The sequence below is a fragment of the Temnothorax longispinosus genome, chromosome 12 (assembly GCF_030848805.1).
Source record: "Temnothorax longispinosus isolate EJ_2023e chromosome 12, Tlon_JGU_v1, whole genome shotgun sequence".
NCBI classification, from domain to species: domain Eukaryota; kingdom Metazoa; phylum Arthropoda; class Insecta; order Hymenoptera; family Formicidae; genus Temnothorax; species Temnothorax longispinosus.
This window is the reverse complement of record NC_092369.1, coordinates 10,751,957-10,767,962: the sequence shown is the minus strand read 5'-3', so window position 1 is coordinate 10,767,962 and position 16,006 is coordinate 10,751,957. Positions and strand designations below refer to the sequence as shown.

Genomic DNA, 16,006 nt, shown 5'->3' with positions numbered 1-16,006 from the left:
TAAGTGTTTAGCATAATTTGTTTATTTTTGTAAAAAGATAGTACAAGTCTTAAGGCACAAACGAAGAAATAATACTAAATAAGGAACTAAAAAACAGGAATTTTTTAGCACAATCACAAAATACAGAAAGCGAGATGAAAACCTGTGAAATTATACAGAAATGATTACAAAAAAACTATACGGCTTAAATTTACGCTTTTTAAATTATCAGTAAAGCATACTTATTGTTAGATAAAGAGTTTACTGTATCGTGACCGTTTTATCAAAGATATAAAAAATATTTATTTTATAAATAGATCTTAGAAGTACAGACAGTTTTATATAAAACCGTCCAAGGATGATTCGATGTATTTCTTGTAAATCGCCATAAACCGCGAGGCAAAAGCTTCCAAATGAAATATTGGTTTTGAACCACGTATCATTCTATGCTGATACTCCGACGCGACATCGATAATTTCTCGTTTCAACTGATCGTCACAATTTTTTACGCATTCTTGCAACAATCCTCTGAAGATTAGATCGCTCGGTATAGCACGCGTTAACAGATCGTAAAATCTGTTGCGTACATCCAGAAGCACTTTGGGGGACTGTTCAGAGACCATCATACTGGCTGTATTTCGTATGTACACTTGCCAATCTGGTTCTGCTACCTTTTGATCAGCATTAAATGGATACCTGAAAACCAAAACAAGACTTTTTAAAGCTATGAAGAAAAAAGCTTGACGATTTAAAAATCAGTGAATTTTTCACATATATCTCTATGTATTTATTTCGTGTTACTTACTGCTCGACTTTGCAAGCCTCGAGCATCAGTATTGCTCGTCGAAGATTTCTATTGCTAGCCTCAACCAGCCGATTGGCTAACTCATCGGGTAGAGTGAGTCCTTCGCGTTTGCAAATCGAGTGTAAAATGCTTTTGATCTCGGAGGCAGTTGGCGCGGGGACTCGGATTCGCACGCATCGCGATCGAATCGCGGGCAAAACTCGCGACGTGGAATTCGCGCAAAGAATCAGTCGGCACGTACTGATGTATTTCTCCATTGTCCTGCGAAGCGCGTGCTGCGCATCCCTCGTAAGTTGATCCACATTTGACAGCAGCACCACTATTTGTGTAATAAAATTGTAATTTTAGTTTTTATATAATAAGTCTTTATTTTTTTGTCACACAAAACATTTGTAACGCATAAGAATGAAAAATGTTCCAATGCCGCTTTCTTAAATACCTTTAAACTCCTTCTGGCCTATATCTATATGATGGGTTTGCGCAGTCGACTTTATTAATTCCATGACAACAATTCTGTCGTATATCCCTGCATCACTTGGATTTACTTCTGTGTGATAATTACTGCTTATCGTCAGTATTTCTAATTTCTTTTTAGACGGTGTCTGAAAGCGCCATATACAAGGATAGCAAATTATCAAATATAATCTTTTAATTAATGTCTTATATGTTCTATCTAATCTGCAGAATGCTGATGACCATAAATGTGCAAAAACCAACTGTTGTAATACAGTAAAGGTAGATTTTTTAAATGACAGTTTAACGTAATTGAGACAAGACAAAAATTAATTACCTCAAACTGCATGTTTTCTATTTTTAATCTCTCAGCCGCAGCCCCGTAAAGTTCCTTTAAAATACATAATATTCGAGTTTTCTTTCCTGCGCCAGAGGGTCCATGTACTAATAAATGTGGAAAGTCTCGTTTCTGCACCTGGTTTAATTTAAAAATAGAAATAAAGTAAAAATAATTCAGATTTTTCCAGCTAACTAGATATAATTCTGTAATGCATTCCAGCAAAATTTTTATTTCTACATTAAAAATAATTTTAAAGATATAATTTGAATCTGTTATAATAATCTATGTTATTGTATATTTTTATTAAAATGAATTTTAAAGCTGATGTAATTTTTTTATTTCGTAACTCGTGAAATACATATCATCCAAAAATTCATATTCATCCAACTATTGTATTATTCTATTTCGAAAAACATTTGTTATTGTCTTTCTTTGGAAGGCGCGCTTTTAAAGCCGGCTAACCTCTCATTCTCCACACAATGTTCCAATATTACTTCGACCTAATATCTTACCATATTTTTCAAGTCCTCCGCTTGATCGAGATGGTAATCCAATTTCGCAAGTGTCGTTGGACGATATTTGTCAACCCATAAACTCATTTTATCAGTTTTTGCAAACCTATCACAAATGTCGAACGTTACTCGATCCAAAAATTATCGTATTTCACAAACAAAGCTAATAATTGTCACAGTCGGTAAAGATATCAGTGACTTTACCAGCGATAATTATCGGCAGTCATAAAATCACGAAAATTTAAACTTTCAAAAATATCAAAGGAATAAAATTAACGAGAAAATGGTATTTAAAATTCTACAAATTGCGAGCCAAGAATTCAGGATTTTAAATCCCGAAAGTCGATGAAGAATATAATTGGCAAGAAGATAACACTCCTAAAATTTTCAAAATATTTCGAAGGTCCAAAAATTGCAATTCTGAGAATTCGGAATATTAAATCGCAAAACTCATGAATCTCAACAAATTGACAGAGCAGGAAAATCGGTAAAGTTGAACTAAAAGAAAACAGCTCGAAGCAGAGGGCAATATAAAATAAAAATTCTTAAATAAGGGAGAAATTAATTCTAACAACAATTCGTAAATTGTGCAACATATATTTATTTTCGCCAGAAAAATTTAATTACACAGTAATTAAACTGGTTCTTCTAGGACAATACTATTATAGAACGCATAAATTGCGTATAAATGCATAAAATACATTTTGTTATTTTTCAGACAAAGATCATATAATCAATTATTGCACAGTTATGCTGTTCAAATGTATTGCAGACATTAATTATAACATTATAACATTAATTATAACATTATTAATTATAACATTGTTCAATACTATAAGATATATATATTTTTCAATTCTCTCTAAATGGCATAACTACAGGTATACAAAATAAATGTGTCCTTAATAAAAATATCAATATGTCATAAAAATATTTGACATTTATGTATAAAAAATTATATACTTGCGACAAATGTTGTTGATGCTATGCCAAAACCGCAAAATTGCAAGATTATCGAGTTGTATAAAAACACTTTTTATTATACATTTTTAAAACATAAAATGATACATCGTGTCCCACGTCATATATTAAAGTTACGAATTTACAAACCTTGAATGTTTGAAAGATTTTTCAGATAAACAAATCCTTTTGCAATTTCAAACATGACTTTTCTGGTTAATAAATTTCAAATGCAGATTTCTCAAACAACTTTACAGTTTTACGGTTAACACGGCATACATCAATAATTTATGAAAATATTAAAAATATTATGTAATTAAGTGAATCATTAATACTAACTCCTATTAACGTTTGTGATTGATTTAAGAAAAAGTACAAAACTATAATTAAATCTATTATGGCAAAATATTTCTTAGTGTAAAGAATACAAAATAACTGTTTGTAAAATATAAATATAATAAGTACAAAATTAACAAGGTGTACTAGTAATTTTGATTTTTAGATTACTTCCTACATAAACTGAATTACCTATATATCTGAAAGGCTATACTTGATCATAGGGCCGATATCACAGTCTCCGATTAACGTGATCCTCCGATTAAACTCACTCTTCGTCTCTTTCTAGGGGGACAGTTAGAAAGAGATGCAGAGTGAGTTTAATCGGAGGATCACGTTAATCGGAGACTGTGATATCGGCCCATAAAGAAGATATTTGCTCTAACAAGTACATATAATACTTAAAAGCATAGTTTTCTTTTTTTATAATCATGTAAGAATGAATGTAAATATATATTATATATTCTCAAAAATATGAGAATATTTAATATATAATAATTTATGTAATAATTTGCTGCAAAAATTTGATTAATAATTTCACAAATATTTTGTGAATAAATGGGATAATAGATTAAGATGCATAAAGATAAGAACTTATTAATGACACATATAATAATAATATTAATTAATATTACTGAGAGATAAATGCATAAAAGATATGAAGATAAATTAAGTACTTTTATGTACTTTACTAAACAATATAAACATACAAATATTTTAACGTATATTCTTTGATATGCTTTCTCACATATAAGACAATATTATCAGGTATGTTGGTTTCTCTATTTATACCCACACACCATGTGGATTCTTACTTGTGGGTACTGCAGTTTCCAATTGCCTTGGTGATCCTATCATCTTACGTGTACTGCCAGGTTTATGGGCACCTAATAATTAAGAAATTTTATTTGTCAAACGGTTACATATGCAAAACAAACTTGACAGTACAAACATGTGATATATAAAAATAAAAACCTTCTAATAAAGATTTGACTTGTTCATCTGAGCATGCAACAGCTAAACTTTGTAGATTTGCCTCCTTCATGTCGGCTACCAATCTCTCTACTTGTAATTTCTTCTCAACAATCGCTGATTCCAGATTAACTACTTCTAATTTTAAAGATTCGGCATGTTGCGAAGCTAATTCAGTCGCGCGTTTAGCTTGTTCCACCTCATTTTGCAAATGCTCCACTTCACTGATTATTTTTCTTTCCATAATTTGCCGTTCATCTGATTCGCGGCTTATATTGTGTTGTTCCATTGCAAGTTCTTCCATAACTAACCTGTAATTATAATTTTCATATTTCAATTTTAACGCAATGTAATCTTTTGTATTATAATGTATTGTATTAAAGAGTACTTAAGAGATAACAATTCTTACGATTCTATGAAAGACATTGCTTGCGCACTTACCTAATTTTATTTTTACATTGAAGGAGTTCTGTTTCACAATTGGCAAGCTTTGATCTGAGCAATGTTATTTCTGACTTCAGTGTTTTTTCCTGCTGTCTAACTATCTCGCTTTCTTCTTCCACATGCGCCAATTCTTTGAGCTGATTAACAATAATTAATAATTATAATTGACATTAACATCGTAATATATGGTAAGCAGACAAGAAAAAAATAAATAAACGTTACCTGTTCCTCAATGATACGACCAGTAGACTCAATGCGATTCATTTCTTGAGAAATATAATCCATTTGATGCATTTGTTCCCTATTTTTTGTTTCCCAGTATAATATTTCTGCATCAAACTAAAATAAGTAATTACTATAGTTTACTACATATTTTTGTAGATAAATTAATCAAATATAATCTTAAGCAGGTAAATAATTAGTTAGAAAAAATAGGTATTTTTTAAATTATATTAATTAAATTGTCAAAGAACATGTATTACTTTTGTTAGATCAGCTTGTTGAGCGTTAATAGTGTCCCGTTGCTTATTGACTAGTCTTATAAGTTCAACGTATCGTTGAGTATAAGCAACAGTTGCCATATTTTGTGCCGTGACAGAAAGCGGATTAACAGATTGCGTAGGCACTTTTGTATCTTGAAACTCCTATAAAGGATATATTGTAAATGTGCACACAAATAATCGTAAGTCATTACATCAAGTGTAGATATAGCAACAAAACCTGGATGAGATTTCTTTTCAGCTTCATGGAATTACTAGAAGATGGTTGATCGTCCTTGTGCACATGAGGACTTCCACTGCCGTGCACAAACTGCGATCTTCCAGGACTGTTTAAATTCGGCGGCGGTGGATCCCGGTAAGGTGGCAAGGTGCGTAAGCCAGGTGGCGAAGCTGGGCCTGGAGGCTCTCTGTAAGGTGGGACCTCGCGCACTTTCTTTTGCGACAGGTGTGTCGCGACTGAGGGAAAAAGCGACGAATTAATAACGAAACAAGTAACATCAGAATCGTTGCAGCATATGAGAGAGAGAGAGTTAGTTTAAAATACGATTATGTCAGAGTGATATAATATAAATAATATAGATAATATTTAATATAACCAATGAATTGAATAGACCGACTCACTTTCGGTATTGGTTCCTCGCGTAGGTGACTGTGCTGGTTTTTGTACATTTTTTCGAACATTTAAATCTTTATTCTTCAACTGCGGCGTGGGCTGAACTACAGCTACATTATTTTCCATTTGAATCTAAAATGACATTTTTTTTTATATGCGTAGATGTAAAAATTAATTATGGAAAACTCACAATGTAGACAGAGACATGAGTAAACTTATAAGCATTTATCCAAAATAATTCGTATTAAAATGTTTATCATTAATAACAATTATCTGTACGCTAATGCGTGTAATATGTCTTTTTCTTTCTTTTCTTTTTTTTTTTTAATTAAGAATGTAAACTTACCTCTGTGCTACCTTCTGTGATACCTCCGTGAAACCCGCTAAATGTGAGAGATTTTCTAGTGTCTCTATTCCTTTCCAATCCTCCTGGCGTATCATCAAAATCTGAACTTTGCGTGGTTGTCACATTTTTGCTATCGTCCTGCATGCCAGCAGTGCCCGTTCCATGCTCTGGCAATGATATTGGTAGTCCATTTGGGCGCGTTGCATAAGTTCGTGACGATAAGGCGTTTGTTTTGCTATTTTCCGGCGTGGAGCGTCTCAGAATCAGTTGAACTTCCGAAGAGTATTCGCCCCATTTCATCAAAATCTAATCCGCATAAATCGTACGTCGTCAATTTTTGTCACTTCTCATACGTGCGATTACACTGATATAAGCATTTTGGTTTATTGAAGTTTCAAAATTAATTAATACCACGAAATAAATTACAAACTCGTGATATCTGAGAGTAGATTGTATTAGAGGATATGCCTGACCTTGAGAGGATTCTCGTAAGGAGCCAGCAGACGCTCGTTGGTTCGCCAGCGCTCCACCAAAGTGAATCTACCTGTCTGAGCTGTGGCGTGAGCAAGCGCGTACACCACATCCTACAAACAAACTGTCATCAGCAGTTGGCTCTTGAGTTGGCTTTTAAAAACAGGCACAAGCGTTTATAAGATATAAAGTATTGGAAACATGATTCTCTCGACGCTGTTGCGAAATACAATCACTGAACTGTGCAACAAACTTTTAGATATTTTAGATATTTATAATTTAGATATATTAAATTTTTAGATATTTATTTTTGTAAATTCATGCACGCTATTCCTATAGCATTATGTACTAATAAAAAGTGACAGGCTTTCTCTACAATAGGGTGTAATTAATTTCATTTTAGCCGTTACAAAATAACAGCTGTGTGCATGTATTGTACATGTACACACACATGTACGAAGTATACATAATAGAATGATGTCAACTTCCTGACGATACATACTTGACAGGTGGTGGTCTCGGTAACGCCGCATACAATGCGTTGAATTCCCTCCACCCAGACCTTCAGCTCCATCATATTAGCGATACCGAGTCCCCGAGCTTAATTCCTCACATCGCCGACGCAATCAGCTCGCGTCAAGAAACATCGGTCGTACCTCATCTCCCGTACGGGGCCGCCGTCATAACCTCGCGGCCAACCGCGTACGTCTCGACGAACGTCTTCACTCCGGACAAAGCCAATCTCGGTTTACTCCCGCGACACGATCGTTCGGCTGCCGTTCGCGGCTCGAACGGCCGCGACGAATCTAACGTTCGCCGACACGGGCGTTTTAATTTCTCTCTAACTTCCGATGTATAATTACCGGAGGTGACAGATGCGCTACAATGGCGACACAACACGCAGACGGCGATTTGCATTAAACAAGCACATGTGCACGACGGATAAATGATTGACAAAGTCGTGTACAATCTCTTTTCTTTTTCTCTTAAAAAAATATATATGTTTTTTTTTAAATCAAATATTAAAAATAATTTTATAACTGTTGTTCACGACATATATAAATTGCATAATTATAATAATGTGCAATGTGGACTCGGCAATGCAGGAATCTTCCCTTTCTGACTTTTACCTTTACATAGAAAAACATTCAAAAATTATGGAGAAACACACGCTTGATACAATTAGTAATTGTTAACGTAATTCGTACTTGCTGTAAACACCGAACAAATTTTGATAAAACATTCTGTCATCCGTTTCTGTTGATATAAATTAAAAAAAAAAATGATTGCAAGGTATTCCAGAAAAAGGAGAAAATTATTTTCCATCAAAGGAAAATTTTATTTTCGTATATACATAAGGAAAAAAAGATGTCATTATAAAGAACTACTTCTTCGTTTTCTTATCCTTTGCGACTTTAGTCACCTCGTCGGGATTCTCGGACGCATCCTTAACGCGCTTCGCACGGATACCGACTAATCGCGCGTCAGCTCGTGCCTTGCGAAGGGTCACGTATGCCGAGAATTTGGTCTCCTCTTCGGTGATGGGACGTGCCTTCGCCTTGGCGGGTGCTTGATGTCGGATTGGCATGGGCTCTCCCTTGATCTGAACCGCAAGTTTTCGCTCCTCTTCGGTTGCATCGCCCTTCTTCGGCTAAAATTTAAGAAAATAAAGTAAAATAAAACGAATACGTAACATAAAAGTGTAATTTTTTTTTTCATAATAAAATATTTCCAAATCTCAAAATAATGTAACACAAAAAACGGAAACGTTCTGTAAATCAATAAGGCAATTTGAATTTCGTACCTTCTTCTCATTTACGGGGAACAGGATCAGTTTAGCCTTGTACTCCTTTAAGCGCTGAGCATTTGTTTGCAGAGACTCGATGGACTTGTTGCGACGACGTGGATCGATCGCAATTCCGATCGTCTTAGCGAATCTCCTGTTCAGGCCGCTAGCTTTCAGTTCGGCGAGCGTGAAACCTTTGCCAGCACGAACCTTGGTATGATAGCGGAATGTCGGGCAATGCACGATGGGTCTCAAAAGGTTTACAGGCCTAAAAGAAGATAATCAACGATATTTATCGAAGCAAGATGCAAATAAAAGGTAAATTTCATCGCGCGCTTATGAAAGCATTAAAATATACATTCGATAAACTAAGGTTGGATCTGGAAATATCAATTATCGATATGATGCAAACGTTTCGTGGATGTATGTACCTAGGGGCGAGAGCTCGTGCCTTCTTGGCACGTTTTTGCTTGCGACGGATCTTCCTCGCTGGTTGGTTAAACCAGGTCTTGACGTAACGCTGCCAATCCTTATGGAAATGGCCATTTGGAATCATATTATTCCCCTTACCCATGGTTGAAGCCTAATATCTGCAACAGAATCAAAAATTTGACAATTGAACAACACCACGCGCAACTGAATATTAAATATTTTCGTAAGTAATCGTGTGATGACTAATTTAATTCTGAATTCGTCTAATTTCATTGCAACTCCAATTTCAAAAACGAGAGGTTAGCATCTGTAACAGTTCACACAAGCAGTGTTAAGTAGACACTGTGTATAAACAATCCATATTTGTCGCAAAATTATGGATACTGAAAGCATTAAATTGTTGAGATTGAAGAAAAAACTAACGGAGTGTCACCAAAGGAAACAAAAGTTCACTAACAGCATTGGACTCGGATCCTAACCTCTCTTTCGCGGTGTAAACTGAACACAAATGGAAATTAACGATTTCGTTACAAGGATTACATATATGTGGCGAAAGCAATTGGAAATACAAAAAATTACGCGTTCCCGTTGTTACATATTACATATAATATACGATGCTGATACCTCGCGCAGATTAAAATCCTACGCCACTCACTCACCAACTCACGGACGCGAGACGAACCGGAAAAGGAGCGCGAGACCGGCGGAAGTGGCGCTTTTCGGAGCAGAAATATCTTTATTGCGCAGAAATGAAATCTTCCGCCGTGTTTTTCAGGAATAATAATTGCAACGTTAATATCCGAAGATATTTAACGTTTTGAAACGGCAAAATGAACAATCGTTCCTTAATCCACAAACAGTAATTTATCTGCAGTCGTACAGAAAAATGGCAGCGCACGTGGCGCAGAGGTTATGTGCGCGCCTGGACGCGGTACAAGCGCGTGTCTCACGTCTCACTTCTCACTTTTTGTTTACACGGGAAGAATCTGATTTTCACGATAATGCAAGGCTTACCTTGTTCCGTCAGAGTGATGTCGCGATGGAAGATACGAAGATTATTAAATCACTTCTTTCACCAGTCGTTTTCACTGTCAACTGCTGATACGTCGCCGGTATTTTTGTTTGTTTATTTCACTGATTTTCTGCAGGTCATTTAAACGTTAAATATGCCTAGATTGGTTTTATTTTATTCATATATTTGCGAATATAGTAAAAGTTTTTAACGTTATTTTGTAGTCACCTTATAGTAAACTTTGGCTGCATTCTGATATTCATTGTCAGCAACTTTCAGTACTGAAAATCTATAGTATACGTGACGCAAAATATAGATTTGCAGTAGGTACTGACAGTGAATATCGGAATGCAGCCTTTATTAGTGAAGTTTCAAACTGTTGTATCTCGCTTTGAACGTGTCACGTTATTTATTGAAATATTGTCTTTTTCAGACTTCATCAATATGTTCGTCAGAGATGAAAAAGGCGATAGAGAAATGCTGGAGTGATAAAGTTAATCTTCACAAACCCAGTGTTAATAACGCCAAGGATAAATTTTATATTCTTTCAATGTTTCCTTATCCATCGGGTGCCTTGCACATGGGTCATGTGCGAGTTTATACAATAAGCGACACTGTAGCTCGATTTTATAGACTGAAAGGTAGGCCTCATAACAAGTTACAATATCTATGATTTTATTTATTTATCTATTTATTAAATCTGGCACGAGATTACCATGAGACATAATGAATCTTATAATAAATTTAGGTAAGAATGTAATTCACCCGATGGGTTGGGACGCCTTTGGATTGCCAGCGGAAAATGCTGCTATTGAGAGAGAAATCGATCCTGCCGTATGGACAAATGAAAATATAGAGACAATGCGCAACCAATTAAAGATGCTAAATTATTCTTTTGATTGGGATAGAGAATTCGCAACCTGCGACGCGGATTATTACAAGTGGACCCAAGAACTGTTTCTCAAGTTGTACGATAAAGGTTTGGCATATCAAAAGGAAGCCTACGTTAACTGGGATCCTGTCGATCGGACTGTCCTAGCGGAGGAACAGATAGACGCAAATCAACGATCTTGGAGGTCCGGTGCGGTCGTGGAAAAAAAATTGTTGAAGCAGTGGTTTATTAGAACGACCGCTTTTGCAAAGTAAGTTCGAAAGTTTCACATATATGAAGTTCTGAAGAATTAATATTTTTAATTAATAAATTAATTATGTCATAGATCATTGTTGGAAGGTTTAGACGATCCAACTTTGAAGGAATGGAAAGATATTATAAAAATGCAAAAACACTGGATAGGTGGTGATTGCAATGGCATTAATATTGATTTTAAATTAGTATCGAAAATTCCAGAGTTCCCAGGGACATTAAACATATGGATCGATATGCCAGAATTTGTGGAGTACGCAAAGTATGTCGCTATTTCACCTCAAAGTATTTTACATCGTAAAGAACACACGTATGAAATAGACGTCGGAATAAAAGGTTTAAACGCAAAAATAATAAATCCATTTTCCGGCGAAGAATTGCCGATTTTTATCACTGACAAAGTCGTTTACCCACCGTGGAGAGACACTCGTTTGGGTATACCTTCTGCATCGATGGACGATATGAAATTCTCGGAGTTGGTTGGAATACCATTTTCCCGGCATTCGATACGTAGCTACGAACAGCAACAGCAAAAGATATCTGAAGTATTCCAAAAAGCTAGAGAATGGGGAATAGGCGGATATCCAGTGAGCTCGAGACTGCAGGATTGGTTAATCTCCAGGCAGAGGTATTGGGGTACACCCATACCTGTTATTCATTGTACAAATTGTGGCGCGCAACCTGTACCTCGCGATCAACTTCCCGTGACATTGCCAAAAATGCCGCACTCGGGCTCGAATAAAAGATTGTCGATCCATGATATGAAGGATTGGTTGCAGACGAAATGTCCCAAGTGCGGCGGAAAGGCGACTAGGGAAGCCGACACGATGGACACATTTGTAGATAGCAGCTGGTACTTTTTAAGATTTATTGATCCTAAAAATACAAAAGAGATGTTCTCAGTAGAAAAAGTTAAGGAAACTTTTCCCGTGGATCTCTACATAGGTGGAAAAGAACATGGTATATAATAGCAACATTTTCTTAATTACTGTATTTCGACATTTATATCTCGAATTAAAATATTCTTTATAAATTATGCATCTTTTTTAGCCGTGCTTCATTTATACTTCGCCCGGTTTATGAGTCATTTCCTGCACTCGGAAGGTCTTTTACCATGCAGAGAACCATTTAGACAGCTTCTTGTGCAAGGGGTAGTAATGGGTAAAACGTATCAAGTTTTAAGTACTGGCAAATACGTGCCAGAAAATGAGGTAAATGTGAAAGGGGATCAATACGAGACGAAGTCTGGAGAACTTGTCTCTATGCGCTGGGAAAAAATGTCAAAATCGAAGCATAATGGAGTTGATCCTCTTAATTTGCTGGATAAATATGGAATAGATACGACAAGATTATTAATACTGGCCGATGTTGCACCAACGTCCACTAGAAATTGGTCAGAAAACAGTAAGTTTCTTAAAAGTCAACTGTTTAAGTGGTGATATTATTGAAAGATAACATACTTATTCACATAACATTGCAGCTATTACCGGTATAAACAATTGGCAGAACCGTCTTTGGACCCTTGTTAAACGATTTAAAGCTGAACGCGACAAAATATCTCCAAAGGAACTCGAAAGCAAACCTACCGATCCTAAATACGTCAAAGACGATGCGTACATGTTTGACAGCCGAAATTATTTTCTTAAAAACGTGACATTTAATATAGTAGAATCGCAGCAACTTAGTGTAGCAATATCTCGAATGCAAGGTCTTACAAATAGGTAAATAATTATATTACGTTTAGTAACTCTGATTATAAATTATAATATTCGAATATACATTGAATATATAAATCTGAATCTGTAATTATAGCTTACGAAAAGTTAGCATAGAGTGTCTGGGAAAAAGTCGCGAATTCGAACGAGCGTTAGCTGTTCAAATTATAATGCTCGCTCCATTCGCTCCACATTTTGCTTCCGAATTATGGGCTATTTTTCGTTCTGCGAAGCATCATCTTATAGATAATACAGAAGTTGACTTCAACAAAGATCTGTTCGGACAGAAATGGCCAGATATTGACACGGGTTACAATCTCGTAATGAACGTTTATGTAAGTATATATATCCAATGACATATATTCCAATATCATTAAAATATAAAAATATGAAAAATACAACTGTAAAATTTTATATGTGGGGTTTTTAATACTTTTATATTGCTGTTTTTATTTTTTAATTTTTAATTTGTTATGTTTACACCATACATATCTAGGTAAACAAAAGAGAATTTCTTAAAATGAAGATTCCACGAGGTAAGTTGGAAGAAATGACGGCAGATACAGCGTTGGAATACGTGATTCTCGATCCGTATTATCAAAAGTATGCGTACAATAAAAATGTTGTAACGGTCAACTTTCAATCAGGGAAAGGCTGTGATGCATCGTTGTACATAACCATGGAAAAACAGAAAGAAGATTAGATAACAGATAAGCACACATGGCATTTTGTATACATAAGATATTAATAGAAATTATATTATACTTATACAGAACTATTTATTATACAAAGAAAGTTTTATGTTCTAAGAATCTATGATGGTTCAATTTGTTACTTACCTAACGTCATATTCTCCTTTGTATCCATTATGTGGGATAGTTTTCAAGAATTTCATGTAGTCGGTGGGAAGATTATTTTCTTCGGCTCCTTTTAATATCATATTTCTGCACAAAATAATCAAGACAAATTTTTTAGATAAAAGTTGAAGATACAACTAATTATAATCATGTTCAAATTATTGTTATTTCCTTTATATTACGTACAGATATAATGGCGAGGGCCTCCTATCCATTGGATAATTTTCTGGCTTTATATATTCCTTTGGATTATTACACTGCTGGTACACTCTACAGGTTAAAGTTGTGCCATCAGGAGTTTCAACGTTCACTGTCATCGGATGATATATATCATCTTGAACACCTTCTTGTTTGTCTAGCGTAGCTAAATTGCATTTATTCAATTCCCAGACTACACCCCACACGACTGAATTTTCTGTTTCCACAATTGTTGCGGATGCTCCTTGCCATCGTTTAGAATATCGATGAAAATCCAATCTAAAATTCTATAATAAAAATATATAATGTACAAATATAAAAAATATATATATGTTATACAGGGTGCGGGCAAAATCGTAGTACAAACGAGAACAAGGTAATTTATCGTGCCAAAGTAAGTCAAAATTGTAAAATAATTCTTTTCTGAGAGCTAAGCAAGGTAAATACAACTGATAGGAAACAAATCATTGCCGATGTCTACAAACAGAAACTGCAGTTTATAGCAAAATTCGTTAATCGAAAAAAAATAGAGAAATTATCTCGTTCTCATTTGTACTATAATTTCGCATCCACCCTGTAAATAAATATAATAACTGTACAAATAATTAATATTACATTTAGGATTTTCTAGTTTACATTTGCAAATCCAAAAATACATTTTGCATTACTGTTAAATATCTGTATATAGGTATGTATAGTTTTAAGATTCTTATATTTGATGAATGTATATTCAAAAATCTTCCTACGTATAGAACTTTGAAAATGAGGCATAATCTTATCTTTGTTCTTTGTATTCTTACTTTATCTTCAAGGTTTAGTATTATGCATGCAATATATGTGTTTGTCTCGTCCTATTACCATTTTTAAAGCATATCAGCATTATAATTATACTATTGAGTAAAATTATATTATTTAAAAAATACTTCTCCATATATCTATATCTTATCAGAGGTAAAGACTCATATCTTTATTATTATTATAGAAATTTAAAGAAAACTGCAAAATTTAAAGCTTATTATTTCTATGAAAATTTTTTATAAGACTTTTTCTAAACAATTATATCTTAGGTACTAGTAACAATAGACATAAGATCCTTTACTATTATACAATTTAACTCCTGGTATATTAAAAAAAGAATTAACTCCAAATTTTAAAGCTTATTATTTCTATGAAAATTTTTTATAAGACTTTTTCTAAACAATTATATATTACTAGTAACAATAGACATAAGATCCTTTACTATTATACAATTTAACTCCTGGTATATTAAAAAAAGAATTAACTCCAAATTTTAAAGCTTATTATTTTTATGAAAATTTTTTATAAGACTTTTTCTAAACAATTATATATTACTAGTAACAATAGACATATAAGATCCTTTACCATTATACAATTTAACTCCTGATATATTAAAAAAAGAATTAACTCCTTTGACAAAAACTGGAGGGACTGGAGGTACGATTCTTTACCTTTAAAGTACAGATATGTGACTGACATATACATATCCATATGTACATACATACACAAAGTTTGCAATAATCCACATCGAATCAACCAGTATTTTATCAATCGACATACAAACTTTGATAACTAAAAAAATCACGTATATATTTATTTTCTCTTCCCAATTACCTTTATGTAACCGATGTTTTTCATTACTGCAGTCGGATTAGATAGACGTATCCTCTTGGAGAACAGATTGCTCCCGTAAGCGAAATACAGAAACGTGTTGGACATTTTTCAAATCGTCCTGCAAACTTTTCCCAAAAATAGCAGAGTTTAAATACATGAACAACAAAGCGTTTCGTTACTTCAACCGGCACTACTGCGGTTGTTTAAAACGAGACGCGTGACTCGCGAGCATATTATATATACATACCGTGTGTATCTACGAAAGATAAGGGTATCTCGTATGTAAACTGACAGGTTGTTAACAATAATCCCGCGGGGAGGAGGGAGCGTTCCGAGCGCGAGGCGCGCTCCCCGCTTCCCGCGAGCGCCGCGCCGTTTCGGTCTCTGCACTCTCTGCAGTCTCTCCGCCGGTGGCACCGACTATTATCTATCCAACTCCGGTGTTTGACAACTCCGCGGTTATTCCCGTTCGAAGGATACCCCGGCCGCGTCGGTAAAT

General features: G+C 34.7%; 5 protein-coding genes across 7 annotated transcripts; 1 reads left to right on the top strand and 4 right to left on the bottom strand.

The window, feature by feature from the left end:
• Positions 1-47: 47 nt before the first annotated feature.
• Rfc38 (replication factor C subunit RfC38) lies at positions 48-2,257 on the bottom strand. Of its 2 annotated transcripts, none has more exons than XM_071794551.1 (5): positions 2,090-2,257; positions 1,575-1,712; positions 1,224-1,386; positions 785-1,103; positions 48-693 (listed from the first exon to the last, which is right to left on the bottom strand). In XM_071794551.1, the coding sequence occupies exons 1-5, from the start codon at positions 2,174-2,176 to the stop codon at positions 318-320; spliced, it is 1,083 nt and encodes a 360-aa protein (XP_071650652.1). In that variant the 5' UTR covers positions 2,177-2,257; the 3' UTR covers positions 48-317. The 2 variants fall into 2 exon arrangements, with proteins under 2 accessions (XP_071650652.1, XP_071650653.1); XM_071794552.1 differs by having other exon boundaries at positions 48-675; positions 2,090-2,256.
• Positions 2,258-2,670: 413 nt separating this feature from the next.
• On the bottom strand, positions 2,671-7,623 carry Rassf8 (uncharacterized). Its single transcript, XM_071794550.1, has 10 exons — positions 7,234-7,623; positions 6,734-6,844; positions 6,261-6,566; positions 5,923-6,046; positions 5,522-5,757; positions 5,284-5,445; positions 5,024-5,140; positions 4,799-4,938; positions 4,361-4,668; positions 2,671-4,272 (listed from the first exon to the last, which is right to left on the bottom strand). The coding sequence occupies exons 1-10, from the start codon at positions 7,306-7,308 to the stop codon at positions 4,172-4,174; spliced, it is 1,680 nt and encodes a 559-aa protein (XP_071650651.1). The 5' UTR covers positions 7,309-7,623; the 3' UTR covers positions 2,671-4,171.
• A 423-nt stretch (positions 7,624-8,046) lies between these two features.
• Rpl13 (ribosomal protein L13) lies at positions 8,047-9,707 on the bottom strand. 2 transcript variants are annotated; one of them, XM_071794633.1, is made up of 4 exons: positions 9,609-9,707; positions 8,949-9,107; positions 8,536-8,785; positions 8,047-8,382 (listed from the first exon to the last, which is right to left on the bottom strand). In XM_071794633.1, the coding sequence occupies exons 2-4, from the start codon at positions 9,089-9,091 to the stop codon at positions 8,116-8,118; spliced, it is 660 nt and encodes a 219-aa protein (XP_071650734.1). In that variant the 5' UTR covers positions 9,092-9,107; positions 9,609-9,707; the 3' UTR covers positions 8,047-8,115. The 2 variants fall into 2 exon arrangements, with proteins under 2 accessions (XP_071650734.1, XP_071650733.1); XM_071794632.1 differs by having other exon boundaries at positions 9,574-9,646.
• Positions 9,708-9,798: 91 nt separating this feature from the next.
• Positions 9,799-13,632, top strand: Leurs-m (Leucyl-tRNA synthetase, mitochondrial). The gene is made up of 8 exons (XM_071794631.1): positions 9,799-10,061; positions 10,395-10,602; positions 10,710-11,103; positions 11,179-12,065; positions 12,156-12,509; positions 12,586-12,826; positions 12,918-13,155; positions 13,317-13,632. Exons 1-8 carry the CDS (start codon positions 9,951-9,953, stop codon positions 13,521-13,523), a joined length of 2,640 nt encoding a protein of 879 aa, XP_071650732.1. The 5' UTR covers positions 9,799-9,950; the 3' UTR covers positions 13,524-13,632.
• Positions 13,254-15,896, bottom strand: LOC139822683 (gamma-glutamylcyclotransferase). The gene is made up of 5 exons (XM_071794634.1): positions 15,755-15,896; positions 15,508-15,632; positions 13,864-14,162; positions 13,660-13,764; positions 13,254-13,474 (listed from the first exon to the last, which is right to left on the bottom strand). The coding sequence occupies exons 2-5, from the start codon at positions 15,610-15,612 to the stop codon at positions 13,453-13,455; spliced, it is 531 nt and encodes a 176-aa protein (XP_071650735.1). The 5' UTR covers positions 15,613-15,632; positions 15,755-15,896; the 3' UTR covers positions 13,254-13,452.
• Between the last annotated feature and the right edge of the window lie 110 nt (positions 15,897-16,006).

Coding starts and splice junctions, on each gene's coding strand:
- Rassf8 (XM_071794550.1), bottom strand. CDS start 7,308: ATGATGGAGCTGAAGGTCTGGGTGGAGGGAATTCAACGCATTGTATGC. Junction 5,758..5,922: donor GCGAGGAACCAATACCGAAA/GTGAGTCGGTCT, acceptor TTTTTCCCTCAG/TCGCGACACACCTGTCGCAA. Junction 4,273..4,360: donor AGTCAAATCTTTATTAGAAG/GTTTTTATTTTT, acceptor CTTAATTATTAG/GTGCCCATAAACCTGGCAGT.
- Rfc38 (XM_071794551.1), bottom strand. CDS start 2,176: ATGAGTTTATGGGTTGACAAATATCGTCCAACGACACTTGCGAAATTG. Junction 1,713..2,089: donor CGGAGGACTTGAAAAATATG/GTAAGATATTAG, acceptor AAATTAAACCAG/GTGCAGAAACGAGACTTTCC. Junction 694..784: donor GAGGCTTGCAAAGTCGAGCA/GTAAGTAACACG, acceptor AGCTTTAAAAAG/TCTTGTTTTGGTTTTCAGGT.
- Rpl13 (XM_071794633.1), bottom strand. CDS start 9,091: ATGGGTAAGGGGAATAATATGATTCCAAATGGCCATTTCCATAAGGAT. Junction 8,786..8,948: donor GCACGAGCTCTCGCCCCTAG/GTACATACATCC, acceptor ATCTTCTTTTAG/GCCTGTAAACCTTTTGAGAC. Junction 8,383..8,535: donor TCCCCGTAAATGAGAAGAAG/GTACGAAATTCA, acceptor CTTAAATTTTAG/CCGAAGAAGGGCGATGCAAC.
- LOC139822683 (XM_071794634.1), bottom strand. CDS start 15,612: ATGTCCAACACGTTTCTGTATTTCGCTTACGGGAGCAATCTGTTCTCC. Junction 13,765..13,863: donor AGGCCCTCGCCATTATATCT/GTACGTAATATA, acceptor TATTTTGTGCAG/AAATATGATATTAAAAGGAG. Junction 13,475..13,659: donor AAAGGAGAATATGACGTTAG/GTAAGTAACAAA, acceptor GATGCATCACAG/CCTTTCCCTGATTGAAAGTT.
- Leurs-m (XM_071794631.1), top strand. CDS start 9,951: ATGCAAGGCTTACCTTGTTCCGTCAGAGTGATGTCGCGATGGAAGATA. Junction 10,603..10,709: donor TCGATTTTATAGACTGAAAG/GTAGGCCTCATA, acceptor TAATAAATTTAG/GTAAGAATGTAATTCACCCG. Junction 11,104..11,178: donor AGAACGACCGCTTTTGCAAA/GTAAGTTCGAAA, acceptor ATTATGTCATAG/ATCATTGTTGGAAGGTTTAG.